The sequence below is a fragment of the Colobus angolensis genome, unplaced genomic scaffold, assembly GCF_000951035.1.
Source record: "Colobus angolensis palliatus isolate OR3802 unplaced genomic scaffold, Cang.pa_1.0 Scaffold207, whole genome shotgun sequence".
NCBI classification, from domain to species: Eukaryota; Metazoa; Chordata; class Mammalia; order Primates; family Cercopithecidae; genus Colobus; species Colobus angolensis.
In genome coordinates, this window is record NW_012115233.1 from 4,023,955 (window position 1) to 4,049,437 (window position 25,483).

At 43.7% G+C, this 25,483-nt stretch overlaps 1 protein-coding gene across 1 annotated transcript in view; it reads left to right on the forward strand.

The window, feature by feature from the left end:
* HSD17B2 (hydroxysteroid (17-beta) dehydrogenase 2) overlaps window positions 1–25,483 on the forward strand; it is a 63,978-nt gene that overhangs the window by 11,320 nt on the left and 27,175 nt on the right. The window contains exon 2 of the mRNA XM_011942164.1: window positions 22,688–22,900. Coding sequence (XP_011797554.1) covers window positions 22,688–22,900 — 213 coding nt within the window. The remainder of the gene's footprint in view (window positions 1–22,687; window positions 22,901–25,483) is intronic.

Here is a 25,483-nt window from a genome sequence, read left to right on the forward strand (position 1 = left end):
ATCTGTCACTCTTGCTCTGTGATTTTCTTGTTTTTAGATGGCAAAAAAAAAAAAAAAAAAAAGTATGTAAATCTTTAAGTGTACACAAGAGGAGCAAATATACGCAATATACCCAATACCCATATTCTAGAGTGATCATGGTCCAGATATTGATGAAATGGTTTTTATTATTAACCCTGCTCAACGATGACAAAATTGGGGTTTTCAAGTTTATATAATTAAGGCCACGTGACAAATAAGTAATTGGCAGTGCTGGAATTCAAATGCAGGTATTTTAGCTCAAGGAGATAATACACGCAGTGCAGACAGGTAGATGGCGAGTGCGCCCCCTTGAGGGAAAGGGGCGATGGCCGCCAACTTTTTCAGACCTGCTTGGTTGACTGAAGCACCTTCCACGTTCAGGCACAGAATCTTATGGCAAAGCTCACTTCCATTCCTTAAGAAAGAGAGATCCTAGGCCGGGCGCGGTGGCTCAAGCCTGTAATTCTAGCATTTTGGGAGGCTGAGACGGGCGGATCACAAGGTCAGGAGATCGAGACCATCCAGGCTAACGCGGTGAAACCCCGTCTCTACTAAAAAATACAAAAAACTAGCCGGGCGAGGTGGTGGGCGCCTGTAGTCCCAGCTTACTCGGGAGGCTGAGGCAGGAGAATGGCGTAAACCCGGGAGGCGGAGCTTGCAGTGAGCTGAGATCCGGCCACTGCACTCCAGCCTGGGCTACAGAGCGAGACTCCGTCTCAAAAATAAATAAATAAATAAATAAATAAATAAATAAAAAATAAAGAGAGATCCTTATCCCATAGCACCAGAGAACACTGAAGACTGAACAGCCAGGAACTTCCTCATCTCCCTCCGTTAGCAGGGGTGGCACTTTTCCAGTGAGCAATCATGAATGCCCTCTGCTCATGAAGCTCGTCACTGTTTTCCAAATATTCCCAGTGATGCCTGGGGGTTGTTATCTGGCCACCTCTGCATTACTACTTCAGAACCTACCTGGTACGCTGTTAAAGCATGAAGTTTAGGGAAGAGCTAGAGAAGAAGACAATGGCACTGGAGGGTTTTTAAAAAGAACTCTGATTAGTAGTGTGGAAAGGGGATTAGAATCCATTCATTCATTATTTCACCAACATTTATTGAGCACCTCTGTGCCTGGTACTGGGAATACAGTGGCAAATAGCATGCATTCATGACAATGAATCAACTTGTAGTGTAGAGGAGTAGGTAGGCAAAAATCCAGGATATTACAAGACAGTGTAAGGTGTGAGAGTTCAGAGAAGTGGGCAGAAGTGAGAAGAGGCAAGAGCATGTAGCAGGCTGGGGTAGAGGCCATTAGTTAGAAGAGCAAGCAGCCAACTGGAGGGACTTTATGAAGAAAGTCCTATAGAACTTGCTGTCTCATTGGATCTAGGCAGAGAAGAAAAGGAGAGACCCACTGCACATTGGACTCTCCCTATCATGGCTGTCTTCTGATTGCTCTTCTGACTGCCTGTATTTGACTCAATGCCCTTTCTGATTGTTCTTTTGACTGCCTCTATTTCCAGATGGACTATGAGTTCCATGCAGGGAGGCACGATGGCCCCAGTGAAAAACATGGCACCCACAACAGGCTCAAGGAATGAACGCATAGACAAAGAAACATGGAGTATGATTCTGAGGGCCTGAGGGTGATTTTACAATGAAGAGAAACTGTAGGTCTTGCGAGACTGAGGAAAAGGAGCCTACTTTGTGAAAAATATAGTATCTTTTGTTTGAGACATGTTGAATTTGAAATGGCAAGGTTGTATTCAGGTGGTGGTGTCCAAATTAAATTGGAGAAATGAGGCTAAAATCCAAGAAACAGCCCAAGATGGAAGATAAAATTAGGTTAATCTTCCACATATGTAGGACAAATGAAGCTCTGAAAGCTAAAAAGATATCTGAGAGAAGCGCATAGACAGAGATTAGGACAGGGCACTGGGCAGTTGGGTCCACTCATATCTATAGGATAGGAGGTGGAAGGGAGACCTAGGTGGTGTAGGGTTCCAAGGAAAATAGTTACAAACAACATCCAATATGGAGGAGAGAGTGAATGAGATGAGATGATAGCTCTGTGTTTCACTGCCTTAGGGATACTGATCAGAGAGATTCTTTCAGGAAAGGGTACAGGAAGGAGTCCCAGTGCAAAGGCAGCAAGGAGATGATGTTAGTGGGAAACTCTGAAAATTTGAGAATTTTGGTGGAAAAGGGAAAGAGCAGATGGGGAATTAGCTCCAGGGAACATGAATATCAAAAGAAAAAATTTGGTGGAAGAGAGAAATTTGGGGAGTGATTTGGAGATCCAGAAGGAAGGACTTGAAAAACAGACATTAATAGTACAAAAAGGATTGTGATAACTGATGAACTAGGAGGCTGTTGTTTAAGAGATAAGGAAAAGTGGACATTATAGACGTCTGAGCTTTTGTTCTAGTTTGCAAGACTAATATGCCATGCTATTGGTCAGAAAGGCAATTTGCTTATATAGGAAATCTTCAATTGTTTGTGGTGCCAATATTGGTTATATGGTAGTTGTATAAGACATGACAATGAACTGCCTGTAGTCAGTAGAATAGTTATGAGAATAAAATGAAATGAGCATGCCAAATGCTTAGTGCTGTGCCTGGCTGCATAGTACACAACCAGTGAATGCTGTTGTAGGAAATCAAAGAAGACAAAGGACAATAAAGTAATAAGAGAATGCATTATGATTAAAATAATCCTGGCTACTTTCTGGGCTAGAACAGGTAGTCCCAGGTTGAGCTTATATCTCTCCGTTCAATTACATCTCTCCTGCTTATGACTCTTTCATATTCTTTATCAGCATTCTCTGTGACTATTTATTTAATATACTCTTCCCTCTCAAGCAGTTGTTCTTGACTGGGAGCAATTTGGCTACCTAGGGGAATATTTGGCAATTCTGGAGTTATTTTTGGTTGTCAAAATCTATGGGGTAGGGGGGAATGACAACATGCTACAGGTATTGAGTGTTGAAGCCAGGATGCCACTGAACATTCTATAATGCAAAGCACAGTCCCCACCACAAAGAAATTGCCTGACCTCAAATGTCAATAGCTCTCAGGTTGAGACACTTTGTCCTAGATCAGGGGTCATGTCATTCATGTGGATCATGGTGTCCCCAAATGCCAGGTACAAAGCAAGTCACGTGATGGGTGCCCCATAATAATAAAGGGAAATGGAGATTTAACTGGACCTTGAAGAATAGGCCAGGTCTGAATGTATCTCCTGCTTTGAGTACACAGTGTCAGAAGATGCTGTGAGCATTTTGGAAAGAAAGTTCAACAAAGAGATTGCAAACATTCTGTCCCCCAAAGAATGAAAGAGAGGAAACAGCCCTGGGGCTTTTCCAGGAGATTGACGTTGCCATAAACAAGAGAGTCTTGGAACAAAAGGTCTGGAACTGCAGGTAATACAAGAATGCCGGGGACTACAAGCAGTTCATTGTTTTGACAGATAGACTTCAGCCAACTGCTGATGCAGCAGAGATGGAATTTTTCAATAGACACAAACTAGAGACAGTTCCTTTGGTAAGGCACAAAGGTGAGGCTTCTTAGTCCCACCGTGGGGCTGCATGTGTACAGAGAAGGTCTCCACCTTGGGACAGCTTCTCCAATCTAGTGCATGTCAACCATCACTGTGTGTTAGAATCACCTCGAGGCTTTTAAAAAATAATGATGTTTGGGCACCCACTCCCAGAGCTCAAGTTCACCTGATCTAAGGCATGTGCCTGGGCATTGATGTTTCTTTAGAGAGCCTCCATCCCAGGTGAAGTTAATGGATAGCCAGCCCTACTTTACGAATGGACCACAGCTCAAAATCTCGTATAAACAGTTTCCCTCTCCAACCCTTATATACCCAGTTCCATTGGGTGTCTCAGGCTTTACATGCCTGAAACTGAGTTCTTGATTTGGGACCCTTCCCTTCCTGGCCCTTGCTCAGTGTTGCCCATCTTGGTGAGCTGCACTACCCAGCACTCTGCAGAGACCAGAATCCTAAGAGCTCCCCTCCATTCTCCTTTCTCTGCCCATCTCCTCCACCGCCCACCCGTATACAATTTGTTCTCTGTGCTGAGGCTATTACTTTCAAAGTGCACCTAGATATGTCCACAGCTCGTCACCTCCTCTGCTTCTGATGTAGTCAAAGCTATCATCATTTCTTTTAGGGCTACTCGCTCACTTCTGGGATTTCACTTTTGTCTCTTTAACCTGTTCTCTGCAGAGAAGCCTGAAGGTCTTTTTTCTGGCTTAACACCCATCAAAGGCATTCTGCTATAGAGAATTCTAACCCAAACTTTTGCCCAAGACCAGAAGGCCCTGTGGAATTTGAGCCCCCAGATCCCACACCTCTCTCCCCTGCTGGTTAGCTTGAAGCACCAAGCTCTTAAGCCTTTCCATGTACTCTTCTTTTCACCTGGAATGTTTTTTCCTCCTTGCTTTATAGGCTGGCTTACTTCTTCACCTTCATGTCTTAGTTGAAGACATGACAATTAACTGCTTGTAGTCATGGTTTCTGTTTTTTTGTTTTTAAGTCTTGGCACTATTGACATTTGGGGCTGGAAAATTTCTTTGTCATTGGGGCTTTTCTGTACATTATAGGATGCTTAGTCTCTACTCACTGGATGACACAGTAATCTGCTCCCCAGTTGTGATAAGAAAAAATGTCTTTAGGCAATGCCAAATGCCCCATGAGGACAAAATCCCTGCCAGTCGATAACTACTAGCTTAAATATTAACTTCTTGAACAGGTATTCTCAGTTCTCCAGGCTTTAAGTCTCCAGGTGTATTTCTCAATCTTTATATCCTATTTGTTACCTTCATAGTACTTTTCTCACCTTGAAACTGAATATTTATCGAGTAAATATCTGTGTCATAGTCCCACTAGACTATCTTGATTATTTCATTCAGTTCTGTAATAACAGCATTTCATACAGCTCCTAGTATGCAGTGGATGCTTAAGAAACATGTACTGAAGAAATGTGTGCATGCATGAATGAATGCATGAGCCAACGAAGACTGCGACTGCTAGTCAGGCAAGTGCCTTCTCCCCTGAGTGAGAGAGATTATCTAGCAGCGCAAAAAGAGCATGGACTAAAAAGGAATGAGATAATGTCCTTTGCAGGGACATGGATGAAGCCAGAAGCCATCATCCTCAGCAAACTAACACAGGAACCGAAAACCAAACACCACAGGTTCTCACACATAAGTGAGAACTTAACTATGAGAACATATGGACACAGAGAGGGAAATGACACACATTGGGGCCTGTTGGGGTGGGGGTGAGGGGAGGGAAAGCCTCAGGACAAATAGCTAATGCAGGCAGGGTTTAACCCCAGGGTGACATGTTGATAGATGCAGCAAACTACCATGGCACATATATACCTATGTAACAAACCTGTATGTTCGGCACATGTATCCCGGAACTTGAAAAAAAAAAAAAAAAAGAGCATGGACTTTGGAATCAGTTAGTTGCAGCTTCTCAGCTCTTCCAGCTGCTTGGTGTGTCACCTGGGACAGATAATTAACATCTCAGAGCCTCAGATTACTAATCTGTAAAATGGGGATACTACTTTTGAGAGTTTGCTTAGCTGTGTAATCTCCCCTGCTCTCTCCCAGACCCCATGGACTTTGTATGCTTCTTCATGTGCCCTTGGCACCTGGTGCAGGTCTCTATCAAGGGCTTACCATCACCAAGGATAGGATCACACTGTGCCCTCAGTGCCTTATGCAGAGCCAACCACATCATAGGTGCTCAGGAAATAACGTCTGTGCGGTATATAACCAGGGATCAAGTTGTATCCGAGATTTGATGAGTCTTGTAGGTAGCTTGCTGAGACTATTCTTATAGGGGTTGGTTCCTGGAAAAATGAGCAATCCCAGGTCCCTCCTTGATGGGCTGTGGGACTGGGGAGGCTGTGCCCCTCTCTGTTATTCGGGTGGGCGTTCTGGTTTGCCAAAAATTAAGAAGCTACGCCTGGATCCTCTTACCTCTTTTTCTGTTTTGGTGTTCTGCCCCGGGCCTTTGCAAATAATGAATTTAACAAAGATATTGTCTGACTGTCTCTTAGACCCAGGGAACTGAGTGTGGGCAGCTGTTCCTCCTTGGTCAGAGCAAGGGAACTGTCCTGTATCCAAATGGTTCTAGTGAGAGGTTCTTGTGAATGGAATTGTCAGTGAGTTCTAGTTTGCTCATAGCAGGGAGCATCCCTTGAGGTCTTCTACCTGCTCAGAAACTATCTGCAGAAGGCAAGACCCTGGGCATGCATTTCCCTCAGACTAGCTTTTCCTAGTCCCGCTAGGAGATTAACTGACCAAGCTAGGCACTGAATCTAGCTCTTGCCCATCTCTCTATTTCTTATGCTCAAAACTCACAATCCAGGGAAAAAGCATCCTTTCTCTTAGCTTGGGCAGGTTTAGGAAGTCTACTGAAGATCACACGTGGTAGGAGATGGGTAGTTCACTTTGTCGGTCTCCTGGAGTTGCTGTAACAAAGTATAACAAACTAGTTGCCTTAAAACAACAGACATTTATTCACTCACAGTTCTGGAGGCTGAGAAACCCAAGAGCAAGGCGCTGGCTTTGGGTGAGGCCCTCCTGTTCTCATCGTAACACGGCGGAGGGCATCATATGGCAAGAAGGCAAGAGCACGCCAGCTTAGGTCTCTCTTCCTCCTCTTATAAAACCACCAGTCCCCGCTCGGGGGCCCCATTGACAACCTTATCTAGTCCTAATTACCTCCCAAAGGCTCCACCTCTCAATGCCATCAACATATGAATTTGAGGACTGAGTTTACTACATACGAAATTTGGGGAACGTGTTCCAACTACAGCACTTATTAGCTAAAAGCTGCTAAGAAGTTTTTTTTTTTTTTCTGGTAGCACAGGCTTCAGCTGCATGGCAAATGCCGAGGTCAACAGAAGGACCTCATGCACATCAGGGAATTAGTGATCAGAGTCACCTGGACTGCACGGGAAAAAGTCAAACCAAAAGTCTTACAGGTAGAGAAGATTTGGAAGAGGCGCACATCCCAAGCAAACTACCCTTGACACACCCCTGCAGTCTACAGAGATGAAAAGAGAAAACTGAAATATCTCCATTTTTCATTCTCCCAAGTTTTTATATTTATTTATTTATTTATTTAAAGTAGCAGGGATTGAAAACTAAGATAAAAAACACCAACATAACCAATGATAAGTTTAGCAGGACTGGGGAAAGTTTACAGCACTAGCCATGGACTCTGAGTTCTCCACGAGACTGTAAGACCTTGAGGCCAAGAACTCTGTCCATCTTGGTCACCATTGTACCTGTAGCACCCAGTCCACTATGGGGGGCAGAGAGAAGCTGAGTGAGCCGATTAGACTCTTTGGTTGTGGTTGACCTCTAAAGATGTTCTATCAACTCTGAGACTGTGCACAGAGAAGACTTTGTGGGCTGCTGCCCGTGGAAAGAAAGTTTCATCTTGTGTTGCTACTGGGGAGCTCACACAACACTGAACACGGATGATACTGGACTGGTAGAGCATCTCCCCCTTGTATTATGTAAAGAAGTTCTAACATAGAATGCAGGACCATAGATAGAAGTTCATTATCATTTTTATTTAATAAGCAGTTGTTCCTGATAATCAAAGTGATTCAGATATCAGTTAAGGTCACTATGCTCATGAAGTCAAGAGATCATGTGCCTCAGTGAAACCCCGTCTCTGCTAAAAACACTAAAAATTAGCCAGGCCTTGTGGCGGGCGCCTGTAGTCCCAGCTACTCTGGAGGCTGAGGCAGGAGAATAGCGTGAACCCGGGAGGCGGAGCTTGCAGTGAGCTGAGATCGTGCCACTGCACTCCAGCCTGGGTGACAGAGTTAGACTCCGTGTGAAAACAAAACAAAACAAAACAAAACAAAACAAAACAAACAGAAAAGAGATCATATGCGTGAGTCCTTACATGATGACCTAAGGGAGGTCTATCCATGCCTTCCACAGCTTGTTTACAAGTTCCCAAGCTTGTCTTTCTCCACGTTAGCTCTGGCTCTGATTTCTAGTGAAGAGGAACTCTCATCTCTCATTCTTTACTCTGCTATCAGCCCAAACATTTCATGAGCCCTTTCTCCTTAATCACTTACCTTAACCCACATATTGAAAAAAAAAAAAGAAAGAAAAGCCACGCACATAGATCAGATGAAAGTAATATGCTTTCCAGAAAATTCAGGGCTCCTCTGTCATCACAGACATTGTAAATATTAGACTGCGCCATTCTTTTTTAAAACTAACTTTTTTTTTTTTGGGTGGGGGACAGAGTCTGGCTCTGTCAGCCAGGCTGGAGTGTATTGGTGTGATCTTGGCTCACTGCAACCTCTGACTCCTGGGTTCAAGTGATTTTCATGTCTCAGCCTCCTGAGTAGCTGGGATTACAGATGTGCACCAGCATGCCCAGCTAATTTTTGTGTTTTAAGTAGACACGGGGTTTCACTGTATTGCCCAACCTGGGCTCAAACTCCTGGCCTCAAGTGATCCTCCAGCCTTGGCCCCTCAAAGTGCTGGGATTACAGACATGAGCCACTGTGCCTGGCCTAATATAACTTTTTATTGAGATATAATTGACATGCCATAAAATGTACTCTTTAAGGTATACATTTCAGTGGTTTTCACTGTATTTACAAGGTTATGCAACCATCACCACTTATTCCACAGTTTTATCACCCTCCCAAAAACTCATAGCCATTAACAGACTGCCCGATTCCTTTATTTATTTATTTATTTATTTTCAGATAGAGTCTCACTCTGTCACCCAGGCTGGAGTACAGTGGCGCGATCTTGGCTCACTGCAACCTCCGCCTCCCAGGTTCAAGCGATTCTCCTGCTTCAGCCTCCAAAGTAGCTGGGACTATGGGCGTGTGCCACCACAGCTGGCTAATTTTTGCATTTTTAGCAGAGATGGGGTTTCACCATGTTACCCAGGCTGGCCTCGAACTCCTGACCTCAAGTTATCCACCTGCCTCAGTCTCCCAAAATGCTGAGATTACAGGCATGAGCCATTGTGCCCAGCCCTGCCCTATTCTTAACATACCACTTAGCCATTTCCGCCAACTTAATTTCCCAACCTCCAGAAATGTTACTTTCTGTCCCCACTCCCACTTCATCTCTTTGGGGTGTCATTTTTTTCCTCTTTCCCCACTAGTGTCTTTAGCAGGAAAGGAAGGGTGCTGTCCAATAGAAATATCTCTGCTTTTTTTAAAACCTAAGTCAACTCAAGTCACACCTTGGTTCAAAACTTTCTGATGATATCTCTCATCACACTTTACAATGAAACTCACGGTCTTCCTCATGGCTGAAAGCAGAGTCTCTCAACCTCGGCTCTCTCAACATTTGAGGCCAGATGGTTCTTTGTGGTGCAGTCTGTTCTATGCATTTTGCAGCAGCTCCCTGGCCTCACCAGATATCAGTAGCCCATCCCCGTTTTTACAACCAAAAACGTCTCCAGACATTGTCAAATGTTCCCTGGTTGGCGAGGGGAGCGGTGGGGAGTACTGAAAATCACTGACTTAAAGGCCACATGGACTGGCCTTGAACTACTGCTATAATTTAGCTCCTTTTATTCTCTTCTTTGCTTATTCTCCTCTGGTTAAAATGGCCTCTCTGCTCTTCGACTGAGAATTATGTTCCTGTCTGAGAGCCTTTGCACCTGCTCTGCCCTGTGCCTGGTGCACCCTTCCCTGGGATAGCTGTTCAGCTGCTACCCACTCAGAGTTGCTGTCCCCGAACATGGCATCCTGGCACCCAGTCACTATTCTGTTGCAAACATCTATTCCCACCTGACATCAGTACGTTTGCTTATTGAATGTCTCCCATCACCCCCTACAAGCTAAGCTCCATGGGATGGGGACTTGGATGGTTTTACATGTTGCCGTGTCCCCATGATGTAGAAGAGTACATGACATGTGCTTAACAAAGAGCTATTGAAAGAATGAGATAACGAATAGGCAGGAACACACAGGATGGAGTAAGCAGGATATATGTGAGATGATGAAGAAATCAGCCCAACTAGAATAGAAGGTAGGTCCTAAGGTTGGGAAATGTAGAAAACTTCCCTGGAGTGGGCAAACGGTAGGAGTTACTAATACCCAGACCGTATACGGTATCCATTACCTATCAGGCAAGTGGGTGTCAGAGCAAGTTCGCGAGTTGGGGAGAGATGTGGTAAGAATGGAGCGGAAATGAGAAGCCTGGATTCAACCGGGAAACCATGCAATGAAAACGTGGATCCAACTAGAAAACAACACAGCGCTCTGGTGTGAGTGAGGGTGGCAAATTGGTTTCCTCTGTGGTTGGTGAGGAGTATTGGGGTGAGTCGATTCTAAGGGAGAGGTGATTTGATTGAACAGTGTCCACGGTGGCATGAGAAGGGTAAGCTTGTCCGGGGACATCTCTGTTGTAAAGAACTAGGTCAATGGTGGTAATGAGTAATGAAACAGAAGATAGAAAACTGTAAATCACAGACATCTTGGATTTTATTCAAGTTTGGCAAGCTGCATCTTGTACCATTATGTTTTAGAAGCAGCTGAGTGAGTTTTTGGTCATGTGTTGGCAAGAATGACATCCTGTCAGTCAGGAAGCATCTTTCCCATGAAAAAAAGGGACATTAGTAAGGCTGCCCTACTTAGATAAAACCTTAGATAATTATAAAAAGGACCCTGGGATAGTGGGACAGTTTAGTTGTATCTCTGCTTCGTTTTCTCTTTTTTGTGTTATGCTAATCTTAAGTAAATTTACTTTTTAGGTAGTTGTTTAACGTGTTTTTACTAGTGTTACTTTACTTGTAGCCATTCTTGTGAAATATATGGTTGGAACATTTACAAAAAAACTTCTATTAACCAAACCACAGGAAAACATAGGAGAATGAACAAAAGAAGCCAGCCACAAAGAGGACTGATACCTAATTCCATTTATTTAAAACAAAAATCAGGTAAGGCAGATCTATGCTGTTATAAGTCAGGATCGTGGTAACCTATGAGGGGTGGGGACAACTGAAAGGAGATACAAGGGAGATTGCTGGTGAGCTGGTGATGTTCCATTTCTTAACCTAGGTGCTGATTAAGTTTCTCTATAATGTATAATACATAGCAGATTGGTAACCTCAAAAATGCTATTGCTTATTCACAATGATAGGTAAAATATACACCAGTCATTGATTCATGGAAGTTGACTATATTCAGAGAGAATGTGTCAGACAGGAAATATAAACAAACAAAAACAACCAACCAACCAACAAAACAGGTGCCTTAGAATCTTATGGACATAGGGTTCAAATTGCATCTCTGCTTTTTCACTTGGGTGAGGCTGGAAACTTTTTATATTCTTTCTGAAGCTTGGTTTCCTCATCTGTAAAATGGGAAAAAAATGTACACTTTTTTAATGGGAGCCAACTGGAAGCTCTAAATAGCCAAAACTGGAAGAATTAGAGCAACACAATAAATAAAGTAGTAAGCTATAACCCAAAGTATAAAATCAATGTTCATGAGTCCAAACTGATATAAATAAGTAATTGAACAAATTAATAAGTGAGAGAGAAGAGATAAATCTTCTCTGCAGAATTCCAATTAATTTATGGAGCTATTCCACCCTAAAGAAGCAGCATGACTCCCCACTTTTTCTTTTTTTTTCTTTTCTTTCTTTCTTTTTTTTTTTTTGAGATGGTGTCTTGCTCTGTCACCAGGCTGGAGTGCAGTGGCGCGATCTCAGCTCACTGCAAGCTCCACCTCCCTGGTTCAAGTGATTCTCCTGCCTCAGCCTCCTGAGTAGCTGGGACTATAGGCGCCCGCCACCATGCCTGACTAATTTTTGTATTTTTAGTAGAGACGGGGTTTCACCACGTTGGCCAGGATGGTCTCAATCTCCTGACCTCATGATCCACCCGCCTTGGCCTTGCAAAATGTTGGGATTACAGACGTGAGCCACCGCGCCCAGCCTAACTCCCCAGTTTTTAAGTGTGGTCTGTGCACAACAGCTTCGTTTCAAAGCATACAGCTTGGGAAGGGGAAAAAGCAACTGTGCAGTGGACAAAACTGATGAACACTACTTCATCCAGGTCAACATCTTCCAGGTCAACATCAGCAGTGGTCTTACGTCACATGGGTGCTATGTACCCTTGATGCGATGTGATGTGATGTGATGTGAAATTACCTCTGTAATCTTCTTCCCCCAAACCTATAATCCCAGTCTAATCAGGAGAAAAGCATCAGACAAATTCAAATAGAGAGTCATTCTACAAAATCCCTGATGAGCACTGCTTCAAACCATCAACTATGTCAACTATGTCAGGTCTGAAAACCTGTCGTAGCCCACAGGAGTCTAAGCAGACAGGATGACTAAATGTAACAATATCCTGAATAGGATCCTACAGCAGAAAAAGGACATTAGGTAAAAGTAATGCAATCTGAATAAAGCATAGAATTTAGTTAATAATAATGTATCAATATTGTGTCATTAATTGTAGAAGGTGTAATTACATCATATTAATGTAAGATTTTTGCTGCTGTTAATTTTTTTTTTTTTTTTTGAGACAGGATCTTGCTCTGTCACCCAGGCTGGAGTGCAGCAATGTGATCATGCTCACTGCAGCCTCAACCTCTTGGGCTCAGGTGATTCTCCCACCTCAGCCTCCTGAGCTGGGGCCAGGGGTGTGTGCCAGCACACTTGGCTAATTTTTAAATTATTTGTAGAGGCAGGGTCTCCCTTTGTTACCCAGGCTGGTCTCAAACTCTTGTGCTCAAGGGATTCTCCTGCCTCAGCCTCCCAAAGTTCTAGAATTACAGGTATGAGCTACCGCATCCCGCCATAAGATGTTAACAACAGGGAAACTGTACGCGAAGTATTTGGGAACTCTCAGTACTAGCTTTCTGATTTTTTTGTAAATCTAAATTTGTTCCAAAAAATAAAATCTGTTTTTTTAAAAAATGAGCACCTTACCTTAGGTTGCAAGCATAAAGCGAGATAACATATATAAACATAAGGCTCTCAAACTTTTTGGATGTAGTCACCTTTCAGGGGCAAAAGTCATTAGAGCCCGCCTACCCCACCCATTCCCACACCAGCTTTGTGTTGGTTCACCTGTGCCCTAAGGGTAATGCGAATTTTCATGGTGACCAGGTCTTAGCTGAATGCTGAATTAGTCATCTGTGTAGTTCAGTTTCCTTTGTGAATACAGAATTTGAGAAACTTTTCACAAGTTATGTTCCTATTAAAAAATGAAGGTAATTTAAAAGAAAGAATCTGATTTTTAGGCACTGTGGACAGATGGCAGGGCTCAGGGAGGGTGATGAGTGGGTCCAGGGAGCGAGTACAGGGCAAGCACATGAAACTGTGAGAAGGTGATGGGTGGTGCCTGGACTGTGATACTTCCTCATTTACTCAGTTGCTCATTCTGTCATTCGGTAAATATTTACTACAGTCGCTCAGTAGGTGTGGGGTCTAGACCAGTGAACCAGACAACCCAAGACAGTCCATAGCCTGAGGGAGATCATCTAGTTTCTTCTCTTTCCTGCCCATATTTTTTTCTGATGAGGCTTCCCTTAAGGAGGAACCTGGAGTTCTCTGTCAAAGTAGACTATGACTTATATTCCTAAGTCTTTCCTATTAATAACGTTCACCAATATCGTAATTATTTATCCAATGTGCATCTTCTCTCTAGACCGGGGTTTCTCAGCTTTGACACTGTTGACATTTGAGCCTGGATGTTGGCTGGCAGATGTTGAGAAGCATCCCTGGCCTCAATAGTACTCTGTGTTGTGACAACCAAAAATGTTTCCAGACATTGCCAGATATTCCCCAGGGGACAAAATTGTCCGTGGTTGAAAATCACTGCCCTGCATTGGTGGCTCTCAATCCTGGCTGAACTTTGGAATCTCCTGGAGAGATCTCAGACACTGTTGCCAGTGGGTACTGATCCCATCCAGGCCAATTAAATGAGACTCTGTGGGGATGGGACCTGGGCGTTGACTATTTTTTAGACTGTAGTGGGACTCAGGAGTGAAAACCTCTTTCCTACGCAGTATGCTTCGTGAAGCCAGGGAGTATTTGTCTTTTATGGGTGGGGGTTGCTAGGACCTAACACGGTGATCTCCCTGAATGAATAAGTGAACAAAAGAATGGAGGTGAAGACAGGTAGGAAGAAGTGTCAGAAGTTAAAAGTGGCACCGGGACAGTAAAGGAATGTGCTTTGCAAAGAGCAAACCTGGGTTTCAGGACTGACTCTACCACATTCCCGTTGTGTAACTTTGGGTGAGTATTTAATTTCCCGGGCATTTCAGTTGCTCATCTTAACACAGGAAAGACAAGAATATCGGAGAATTCTTCATCAAGGTTGTGTTCCAAGAAAAAAGCATTTGTTTTCATTAAAAAAAATGGACATGAAAAATCTAGCTATTTCCCAAGGCCTCCTCACCCGACAACTGTTATCTTTTAAGAATGCTGAGGGCAAAGGAGGTGGCATGTCAAGTAGTTGCTCTCACTGGATTAAGAGTTGAGCTTTATTTTGACCTCAGGGCAGTCCTAAGTATGCTGGAGTTTTGTTGCATTTATCTAACATTTTATTATACCTTAATCTATTTTATGGGGAACAGGCAATGTCAACATGAGGGTGGCAATCTGATGGATTGCCTAAGTCTTAAACAAAAGGGTGGGGAAAGTCCATTTCCCACTAGTTTCCCACAGGCTTTCAACCAGATAAACAGCTTTGATTCAGATGAGCTTCGTAAGTGGGAAACTATGTCAGGAGTCTCCAGCTCACAAGGCTATGGGCTCAGGGCACGCTGCATTACTGAGGGAAGCTGGTGGTGGTGGGCTCAGGGCAGGCCACATTACTGAGGGAAGCTGCTGATGGGAATGTGTGTGTGAGCTCTTGATGAGTGAACCTTGTTCCTTGGAGTGCATACCCCATCGGAGGGGGAGCCCCGGAGGTCCTCAGCCTCAGCTGATGGGTCCCTTGTGGGAATGCTGGCTCATCTCCTGGTTAATCAAGAGAAATCATTGCTCTGGGTTTTCAGGTACAATCTCTCGATTCTGAGTCTTTGTTCAAATTTTTACAAAATTAATTGTGTGGGACAAATGAAATGCCTATTCAGATCACATCCTTTTGCTGATACGTAGTAGATCTTTGATTTGTGTTTGTCCAGTCTACTATTAGAAGTGGGGTTCCGCTATGAGAAAGGGTCTGGGTGCCTCTGAAGATACCAACCCGGTTAGTACCTCCACCTTAAGCTGCTGGTGGTTGAAGATATCACTGGCAAAGGGGGTGCTCGGAGGAGCTTTAGGGGTAAGAACTCAGAAAGCAGAGCTGTGATCTTTGGCTGATTCATCACTGTGACTAGAATAGTGGGGATGACCTTCTGAGAGGAGAACTGAACTGAAAACCCTTTTGGTTCCAGAAACTAGAAGGAACCAGTGAAAGGAATAGTGTAGTGTGGGTTTTTTAAAAAGTTACCATTTATGGGCTGGGCGCCGTGGCTCACACCTGTAATCCCAGCACTTTGGGAGACCGAGGCGGGTGGATCATGAGGTCAGGGGTTCAAGACCAGCCTGGCCAAGATGGTGAAACCTCATCTCTACTAAAAATACAAAAATTAGCTGGGTGTGGTGGTGGGCACCTGTAATCCCAGCTACTCGGGAGGCTGAGGAAGATAATTGCTTGAACTCAGGAGGTGGAGGTTGCAGTGAGCCAAGATTGTGCCACTGCACTCAAGCCTGGGCGACAGAGTGAGACTGTCTCAAAAAAAAAAAAAAAGGTTACCATTTATTTAATAAACACCTGGAGAGCAGTGGCTTTGTGCCAGACCTTGTTCCAATTCCTTTAATATATCAAATTATTTAATTCTCCTGACAACTCTACGAGCCAGGTCCTAGTGTGACTGCATTTTAAAGATGGGGAAACTGGGGCACAGAGAGGTTAAGTGACAACCAAAGTCACACAGCTGTTAAGTGACAGAGCTGGGATTTGAACCCAGGTCTCCCAGCTCCAGAATCCAGGTTTTCATCATTTTTCTTGGCTGCATTTTAATAAGGATGATTTTATCTACAGTAATGAAAAATTATGGTTTTGAAGACTATGTAGAAATACGTAAAACTGGTCTATATAATAGTAATTTAAAAAGCAGCTGTCAAATTGTATGTGTGCTATAACTGTTAAAGAACGATATGTAGGAAAAAAGACTAGAAGAAAAAGAATATGAACATTATGAGAGTTATGCAGTATTGGTGAGATTATGGAGAAGGTCTTTGATTGATCTCAGTATTGACTGTGAGGTTTTATTTCTTGTATGATGTTTTATTAATGACTAAAAGCCATTTACAGGTTTGTAAATTCTTCCCCCCTCTTCCTTCTCTCTAACTGTAGCTTCCAAAGGCCAGTGCTTGTGTTCCAGAGCACATGCATCCCGTCACTCAGTCCTGTATTTACAGGGTGGATGCATTTCATTCAAGGCGCCTGGCCTGAGGAACTCTCAAACACACGTTATTCACAATTTGCCCAGTTTAAGACTTGAACCAACAAATGATGGGGTGTTTCCGTTCACCAGCTAATATGGTGCCCCCATGTGGCAGTAGCATAAATACACTCTGCAACTACAATATACAGTTCCTAACGCTCTAAAATTCAAGGTGATTCACATTATTTCCAATTTGCACATAAACGGAGACTTTATTAATATTTTTAGAATTAACTGCTATTTCAAATTCACTCCAATCTTGTACTAATGGGTCTCTAGTACTCATTGCCTGTTCCAGGTTGATGGGTTTCCAGGCTGCTAGAGATAGAATGATCCCAAATGACATAGTTTGACACCAACCTCAGCATTTTCTCTATCCTGTTGAGCACTTACTATGAGTCAGGTGCCCTCAACTCTAGCGACAAAGGACCCTCTCTTGGTTTGTAAGGCACTCATATTCTAGTGCCCTCTTCAATGCTTATTCATCCAATGTGTGCTTTTTTATTGAACATCCACTATGAGCTAAGCCTTGCGCTTTGGAGGATTTGAATATTTTATACCCCAGTTGTTTATATCCCAGTCTGTGCCTGGCTCCAAACTACCTTTGCTATGTCTTAGCTGAATGACTTAATCCTTCCACGTCTCAGTTTCCGCCTTTGTAAATGGGTGATGGTAACATTACTTACTTCCCACGATGATTGAGAGGATTCAATGAGTAAATGTGTGTGAACTAGCTGGAACTTGGTAAACAGGCAATCCATACTCGGTGTGCTTATTTTCAAACACCACTGTTGGGTAACTCTTATGAAACCCTTCCACCTTCTCACGAAAGCCCTGGCTTTGTCGCCGGGTTTCCGGAGTACACAATTGTTTTTCCCCCTCCTCAAGGAGCGATTCCTCAGCCACAGATTTTTTCAAGGCCCTCTGACCCCTGAACTGTCTCAAGACTTTGTAGACACCAGGGGTTAGCACAACCTGATCTCTAACATCATAAGTCAGAAATGACGCCAGGGTTAGAGCCATGATACTAATGACAGCCACTCACAACACGCTGGGCCAGTGCGAAATCCTGTCTTGCTGACTTCCCATGCCAGCTTAGGAGGGAGTATTATGATAACCCTACATTCCACGTGAGGAAGTGGAGGTTCCACATGGTTATATGTGACTTTCCTGAGGCCCGTAAGTGGAAGAGGAGAATCAGTCAGTCTGAGTCTTAACCAAGATGTTCAGCTGACAGTCAGTAGAGGCAAACTCTACACTTACCAATAATGTGAGTGGAAACACCTGAAAATTGAAATAAAGACACAGTATTGTTTTTTAAAAAGACCGATGTAGTAATTATTTGGAATAGGCTCTATTAGGCACTTCACAAATATTAACTGACACGGGTACCATTATTAAGCCCATTTTACAGATAAGGAAGCGGAGGCAGAGAGTAATTAGAAAGGTTCTCTAGGGTTAGACAGGCAGGAATAGCAGGGCTAGATTCGCACCCATGCCCCTATGCCACACTGCCTCATAGGTAAACAAAAGCAGATGGTCTCCTGTGATCTCTGGCTTCATTAATTCACTGCCAAATAAAAGCAAACTCAAATTTAGTTAGGAAAGATTTTATTCAAAATGATTATTGCAGTAGAGGGAATGTTCTGACCACATAATTTGCAAGTGTCTCAAGATGAGGCAGTAAATGTTTTGCATTGCTAAAGAGGCATAAACAAGGCTAGAAAGAAGTGACTGTTGTGGGCTGGGATGATCAGAGTGACACAATCAGACAAACATTGAGGGCTTATCAGGAGGGTCTGTAAAGAGGACTTGTCTGCTGGCTCAGGCTGAGGGTGGCCCAGGACCTGGGGAAAGGAGAGAATCTATACCAAAGTTAGGTTAACACTTTGTTCTGACTGACCAGTGGAAACAGGCAGTTTAACTAACCACAAAAACAAAGAAAGGGAGTTTGGAGGCTCTGGGTCTGGCCTTGTCATAGGTAAACAATTGGGAGCACCTGTGAGTCTCATCTAAGTCATATGGGGAAGGGAGTTATTTGCAGTGAGCTGCTTCCCAGAACACAAAAGGGTGGGGACATTTCTTAACCTTTGCTGTTTTCCAGGATTACAGGGCTTGCCTAAAGTTCAACACTGTCATCACCTGTAGGCTCTTCCAAGGAACTTTCCTAAGAGAGTCGGATCCTAGGCTCGTGAAGCTGCTCAAAGGCACTGCCTTCCAAAATGTGACAAATTATCCTCTGCTCAGAGGAAAAGGAGTCAAGATCACAATGTCTCCTCCTTGCTCTCATCCCTTTACCTACCGCACTGGCTTGTTACACTCGGTATAATGTTTTCAATGTTCATGCTGTGGCAAGCATAGAAACTTCATCCCTTTCTATGGCTTAGTAATATCCCACTGTTGGATATACCATATTTTTTATCCATTCATTAGTTGATGGATGTTTGGTTAGTTTCCTTTTTTCTGTTATTATGAATAATGCTTCTATGAACATTTGCGTACAGGTTTTTGTGGAAACATATATTTTCATTTCTCTTGGGTACACACCTAGGAGCAGAATTGCTAGATCGTCTGGTAACATTTCATTTAATCTTTTGAGGACTGTTTTCCAAAGCAGAGATAACTAGTTTTAGTGTCTGCAGTAAGTGAAAAAGATAGAGTTTAGGAAAGATACTGAAACTAACTTGGGAAAGAAGAGGAATTATTATGAGGATGTGGAATTTCTTAAGGCACACATGGGGAAGAGGTCACTTGAGGTTTACCAGAGACTGGAAAGCTATCATGAGCCAAGAAGATGGTCGTCTATGTCTGTGGACAACATCTGACCTCAGACTCTGCTCTTATTTGTGGCTTTGCCTCTTGTTACTCTTCAAGAGGACTTAGCCCATATCTCCATGTGCATGAAGGAAGACAGCCCCCCAGGGTCCCCATTTGCTATTGAGTTTAATGTCCTTTTGGGTCAGACAGTACCAGACACTGCTTTGGATCTTGCAACCACAACCCCACATTTCTGAAAGAGAAAAGCTGGTTGACTCTGGTCCAGTCAGCCTCAGACAAGCGGGGGAGTTACACAGGACAATTACAACCTTATGGATGGACCTCCTGTGGGGAAGGGGAAGCTCTCAGCATCATGTGTGGAGGCACACAGTGTTGAACACATCAAAGTGTTTGTGGGATGCAAGGCCAAAGGAATGACTGCAAAGTGCAAAGTTCATGATTCTCATGTGGATTTGGGGAGCAGATGATGGACTTCAGGTTTGGATACAGGTGACAGTTTGCATGCCTTCATGGTCAGCAGCTCTAATTGGGTGGATGACCCTTTTCCCCCTGTCTTAGTTCTCTAGAGAGCAGCAGACATCCTGGTGGGGTGTTTATATGCCCTGTAGAGTCAAGGTCATGGTCTTCATCTCTGCACTGCAGAGCAGTTTTCTTCTCTGTGTAGAAGGAATATGCTGGGCATCCTGATATCACACAAGCCTCTAAGGGGAACTGAGTGCTTTAAAATCCATGGCTCCCATATATCTAGCTGTGCCAATAATAAGGCAGAAGCATAAGGTATGGTACATCACAAAATGGGAGAGGCTGTCCATGAAACTCTTGGCCTCACCCAGCAGGGTGTGTATAATCAGGCTCTAGGTACTTTTCACTTCAACCTGGTTCAAAGTTAGTTATTTTCAGGTTAATTCATACCCTTTCTTACAGACCACAAGAGGATCATCCTGGGATTAGCTTGCCCAAACCTCCCTTCTCTGCTCACACAGATGAAGGAGAAGGTGGCTGGTCCAGTATGACAGTGACTGGTGAACTTGGATTTAGGATACAATAAAGAGTCCAGGCTGATCCCTACCATCTGTGTGATCTTGGCATCTCTTGTTTTCAGTTTCCTCATCTGTAAGATAGGAAGGATAATTTCTACTGTAGACATTTTGGGAATAATTTTATAGGATAGACTTGACCACCAGTGGTATTTAGGGGATTCCAGGGAGACCCACACAGCATTGGTCTGCTGGCTGGTGAACTTGCCAGTGCTCAGCATCTGGCCTCAGCACTGTGGATCCAGAAGTTGGATTTGTCCAGCAACAGGTCCGTTTCTTCAGGAACTGGGCTCACAAAATGGTTATACACACATATTATTATGCATTCGTACCAGAATTCTAATGCATTAATTTACACTAAGGCAGGTGTCTATCACATGGTCCAGACACTTGCATCTGTTTCAGTTGGTACCATCTCCTCCTCTGGCCAGCCCCAGGGAGGAAATCACTTACACTCAAGGGCTATTTGCTGGGCACCGACACACATGGAGACACAAGAAGGAAGGAGATGGAGCAAACGTTAAATGCAATCAGTGATGGCAACCAGAGGCATTCATCTCTTAATGGTGGTGTCAGAAGGACAGGAGCACACACACCTTTTGTCGTGACTATCATTCTCTCTCTGGCAGTGTTTGCAGATGCCAACCATGCTAGACTTTCTCTCTCGTTTCCACCCTTTTCTGCACTTAGAGGGCTGGCCAATCTCCATTCTAATTAGCATAGCCTTTAAAAAAAGAAAAAAGTACTTTCTTGTAGCAAAAAGGATAAACATTACAAGATGAGGTCCCCCTCCATTCTGCCTCTCTTCCTAAGGGGAACTTAGGGATCTCCCCTTCCAAATTCTGTTTTGTTTGTTTGTTTTTACATTTCCACACCTTGGTATGTATAGATTCAACTCTCCTCCTTTTTTTGCATTAAATTGGATTTTATTAATTATCATTATACCGCAAGTTATTTTATTTCACTTAACAAAGCATCTTGGAGCAATATCCATGTCATTTTGGATAGTTCTATTCCATCTTTAAAACTGCTTTGTCGTATTCCATTTTATGTACCATAATTTATGTAACCATTCTCCTATTCATGGACATTTAAGTTAATTCCTTCTTTTGCTCTTACATGGTGCTATAAAGAACATCATTTATGTGCCTGCAAGTATTTCTCTAGGATGAATACTGAGACTTTTGGGGTCAAAAGATAGGCGAATTCACATTGGTTGATTTTAGTCCTGCACATGTTTATCAACAGTGTATGTGAACACCTGTCCTCTCTTTGGGGACAGTAGATTTCAGGCCCCTGTTGTTTGCTTGGAAGCGAGATCTCTTTTCTGCCCACTCACATACTGATCTTTGAGTTGATTCTCCGCATGTACTCTAATTTTCCTTATTTCCCAGTTCTTGGTGGAGATGTCTGACTACTGACAAAAGAGATCCCTGCAGGAGTCCAAGGAAGATCACATGACACAGGCAATGTGAAATACTTTCTCATTAAAAGAAGAGAGACATTAACTGCTCTTTGTTTATTATGGTGTACGTAGCTCAAAGGGTGATTTAATGTTGACGTTATCTTCAACTTGGGAATTTCAGACATCTACATTTTGCACTTGTGGGTATAAAACACTCTTTCCGGGGTCCCTAATACCCTCTTGGCTGGGTGGGTACACTCCTATCTCAAATTCTGAGAAGCTTAAGTCATACTTTGTGTATCACATTACTCTCCATTTTCACAGAGCAATGCAATTAGGGCTTTCTATTTGGTTTCTGTTGTAACTTTCTTTCTAGGCTTGACATCTATTCCATAGCTCAGGGTCAGTCATAGACAGGGAAAAAGGCCCAGGAGGGTGAGAAACACAGGTGGCCATGAACTTTTAACTTTTATAATCCAGAACGAACTGGCCCCCGTGGGCAGCCTCTGTTATTGCCCTGTGTTTCCATAAGGCAAAACCGAGTCCAAAGTATGAGTCTGTAATGAATGTTTGACTGAAGGTTTTACAGAGTGAGTGAGGTTACATCAAACACTACACATTGTAGATTACTAAAACTACTTCCATTAGATGTCTTGGTTTTCCTTCCCAATTTCTTTGGCCAGCAGCCACTCCTGGACTACCCTTCCCCCAAACCTTTCTCTTTCCACCTATGCCCACCCACCACCCCTCAGTTCTACATTATGTCCCTTTCTTAATATGGAGAAATGTATCTGTGTGGCTTGACTTCTCCTCCCACCTCCCCACTTAGCACATAAAGAAACTTCCCCAGGAACCCCTCTCTTCAGAGAGCATGGAGAATCCTAAACAACGTGATATGTTTCCCTTGTTAAATATTTTCTCCTGTCACTGTGGTTTGAACTCACTCCCTACTCCCCTGACCCTATGCAGGTGGTGATTGCGGGCTTGGTCACGCTTTGTGCAAGTATCTGGATGAGCTGGGCTTCACGGTATTCGCCGGAGTTTTGAATGAAAATGGCCCAGGAGCTGAGGAATTGCGAAGGACCTGCTCCCCGCGCCTCTCGGTGCTCCAAATGGACGTCACGAAGCCAGTGCAGATAAAAGATGCTTACAGCAAGGTTGCAGCAATGCTGCAGGACAGAGGTACTGCCACCAGCACCCTCGGTGCCTTTACCCTCCTCCTGAATACCCAGTTCTTCTTCCAGCTTGGGTTGATCATGCCCCCTACTCCACTCTGGCCTCTGCTTGCACTGTAGCACACCTGTGTTGAACCTCTACCATGTGTGGGGGCCTCTATCAACATGAAGACCTTCGGAGTAACTCAGACATGGGCCCATCCACACAGAACTTACAGAAACCTCTATCTCATTCTCACCAACTTCTCAGTCACTCTTCCAAGAGCAACCCCACCAGCCCCAGCTCATTGCTTTCCTGTCCACAATAGCAACATGCATTAGAGGCCCCAGCTTAGAATAAAAATACCTGCATGGTCACTGTCCTCCTTTACCCATTACCCCTCCTCTTCTCTTTATTTCATGACCAAGCTTCATGGAACCCTGTAGCTCTCTGATTCTCTTCCTCACCTTCAATTTGATGTTGGTTCTCACTCTGCCTCCCTAACTAATCTGGCAAAGCTAATCAATATTAGCCTGAAGATCTAGTTGGTTTTTTTTTTTTTCAACTTTTATTTTAAATGCTGGGTTACACATGCAGGATGTGCTGGTTTGTTACATAGGTAAACATGTGCCATGGTGGTTTGCTGCACAGATCCACCCACCCTGTAGGTATTGAGCCCAGGATTCATTAGCTATTATTCCTGAAGCTCTACCTCTCCTCCCTACAACAGGCCCCCGTGTGGGTTGTTCCCCACCATGCGTCCATGTGTTCTCATTGTTCAGCCCCCACTTACAAGTGAGAACATGCAGTGTTTGATTTTCTGTTCCTGCTTTAGTTTGCTGAGGATAATGGCTTTCAGCTCCATCCATGTCCCTGCAAAGGATATGATCTCATTCTTTTTAATGGCTGCATAGTATTCCATGGTGTATATGTACCACATCTTCTTTATCCAGTCTATCATTGATGGGTATTTGGGTGGATTCCATGTCTTTGCTCTTGTGAATAGGGCTGCAACGAACCTACGTGTGAATGCATCTTTATAATAGAATGGTTTATATTTCTTTGGATGTATATCCAGTAATGGGATTGCTGGAAGACCCAGATTTTAACTTCCCTGCAGTATTTAAGCATGTTGTTTATACTCTCCTCCATGGTTTGGGGTCCCCAGCCCCCACTGCTCTCCTAGTTCTCCAATCTTTCTTTCCGCTTCTCCTGTTCTCCTGGATGAAACTTTGCCTCTGTCCCCCCACAAATACAAATGCTTCTGAGGGTTGCATCCATAGACTTCCCACTCCATGTGTCTGGGGCCATACCATTTGCTCCCCATTCCGAGAGTTCTCAATGCAGCTGCACATTAGAATCATTTGAAAATTACCCATGCTGGGGTCCAGGATGGGCTATGTAACTTGGCGGAACCGATGCAATATGAAAATATGGGGCCCCTAGTTTGAGTCTGGAAAATTATTAGGAATGTAAGATGGTGACAGCAGAGACTGAAACCATGTACAGGACCCTTCTGAAGCACCAGGCCCTGTGTGACTGAACAGATCCCCCAAACCCAAATAAATCAGTCCCTAGGATGGGATCTCAGGTATCATTAGTTTTTAAAGCTCCCAATGTGATGTTTATGTTAGGGCAGGGACAAAAAACACTGGTTTATACCAATAACTCCCAAATATGATAATGTATTACCAACTTAACCCTTCTTCTCCACGTATACAAAGTCATCTACCAGACATCTTCCCTTATACTCCAGAGGCTTCAACTTCAACATGTCAAAAACTGCTCATTTTTTTTCATTCCCTGCTGTCATTCTGCAAATCGTTCTGCTCTCCTGCATCCCACAGCTCAGACACTGGCACTACCACCTAACCAGTCATTCAAGCCAGAAACCTGTGGGTCACTGAGACCCTCAGCTTATCCTCAATCCCTGTATCCTACTGACCCTAGTCCTGTCATGTCTACCTCCTGGGTAGTTACCTTCCAGCCCCTTCCTACCATTGCGTAGCACTATGACTTAGCACTGCACGCACTAGACCCTCACCTTCTTCCACCTGGGCTATCCCAATGGCCTCCTTAGATATCCCAATTGGCTATCCCCGTGGCAACCCATCTTTCCTTCCCCATTACTTTCCAGAGACTAATCTTCACAGCATTCACATTTTACAATGCCATCCATCTCCTAAAATCCTTTAGACATACAGAGCCTCCATGGACTGGGGTCCTCCCATGTGGCATGGTTGTGGTGGGGAATTTGTTTTATCAGTGGTTTGTTGGTTACCTGTCAGTGGTTCCCTATCTAAACACCTTAACAAGGATTAGAGGTCCTTTCAGGATAATGGCTCCTGCCAAACCCTTAATCTGCAATACCTGCTGGTTCACTTAGTAAATTCTGAAGAGTTTCTGGAACAGAATGTTCTACTTTACATCTCTGCACATGTGGCTTCCTGTTACAGGAATTCCCTCCCACTCCCACTCCTTTTCCCCAAGACTCTTGCCTTTGTCCAGTGGCAGACTCTAATCCCACGGGAGACCTGGCTCACACATAACACCTCTTGCACGGTCTCCCAGGTGTCGCAGGTTGTGTTATTCACTTACTCTTCCAGACAC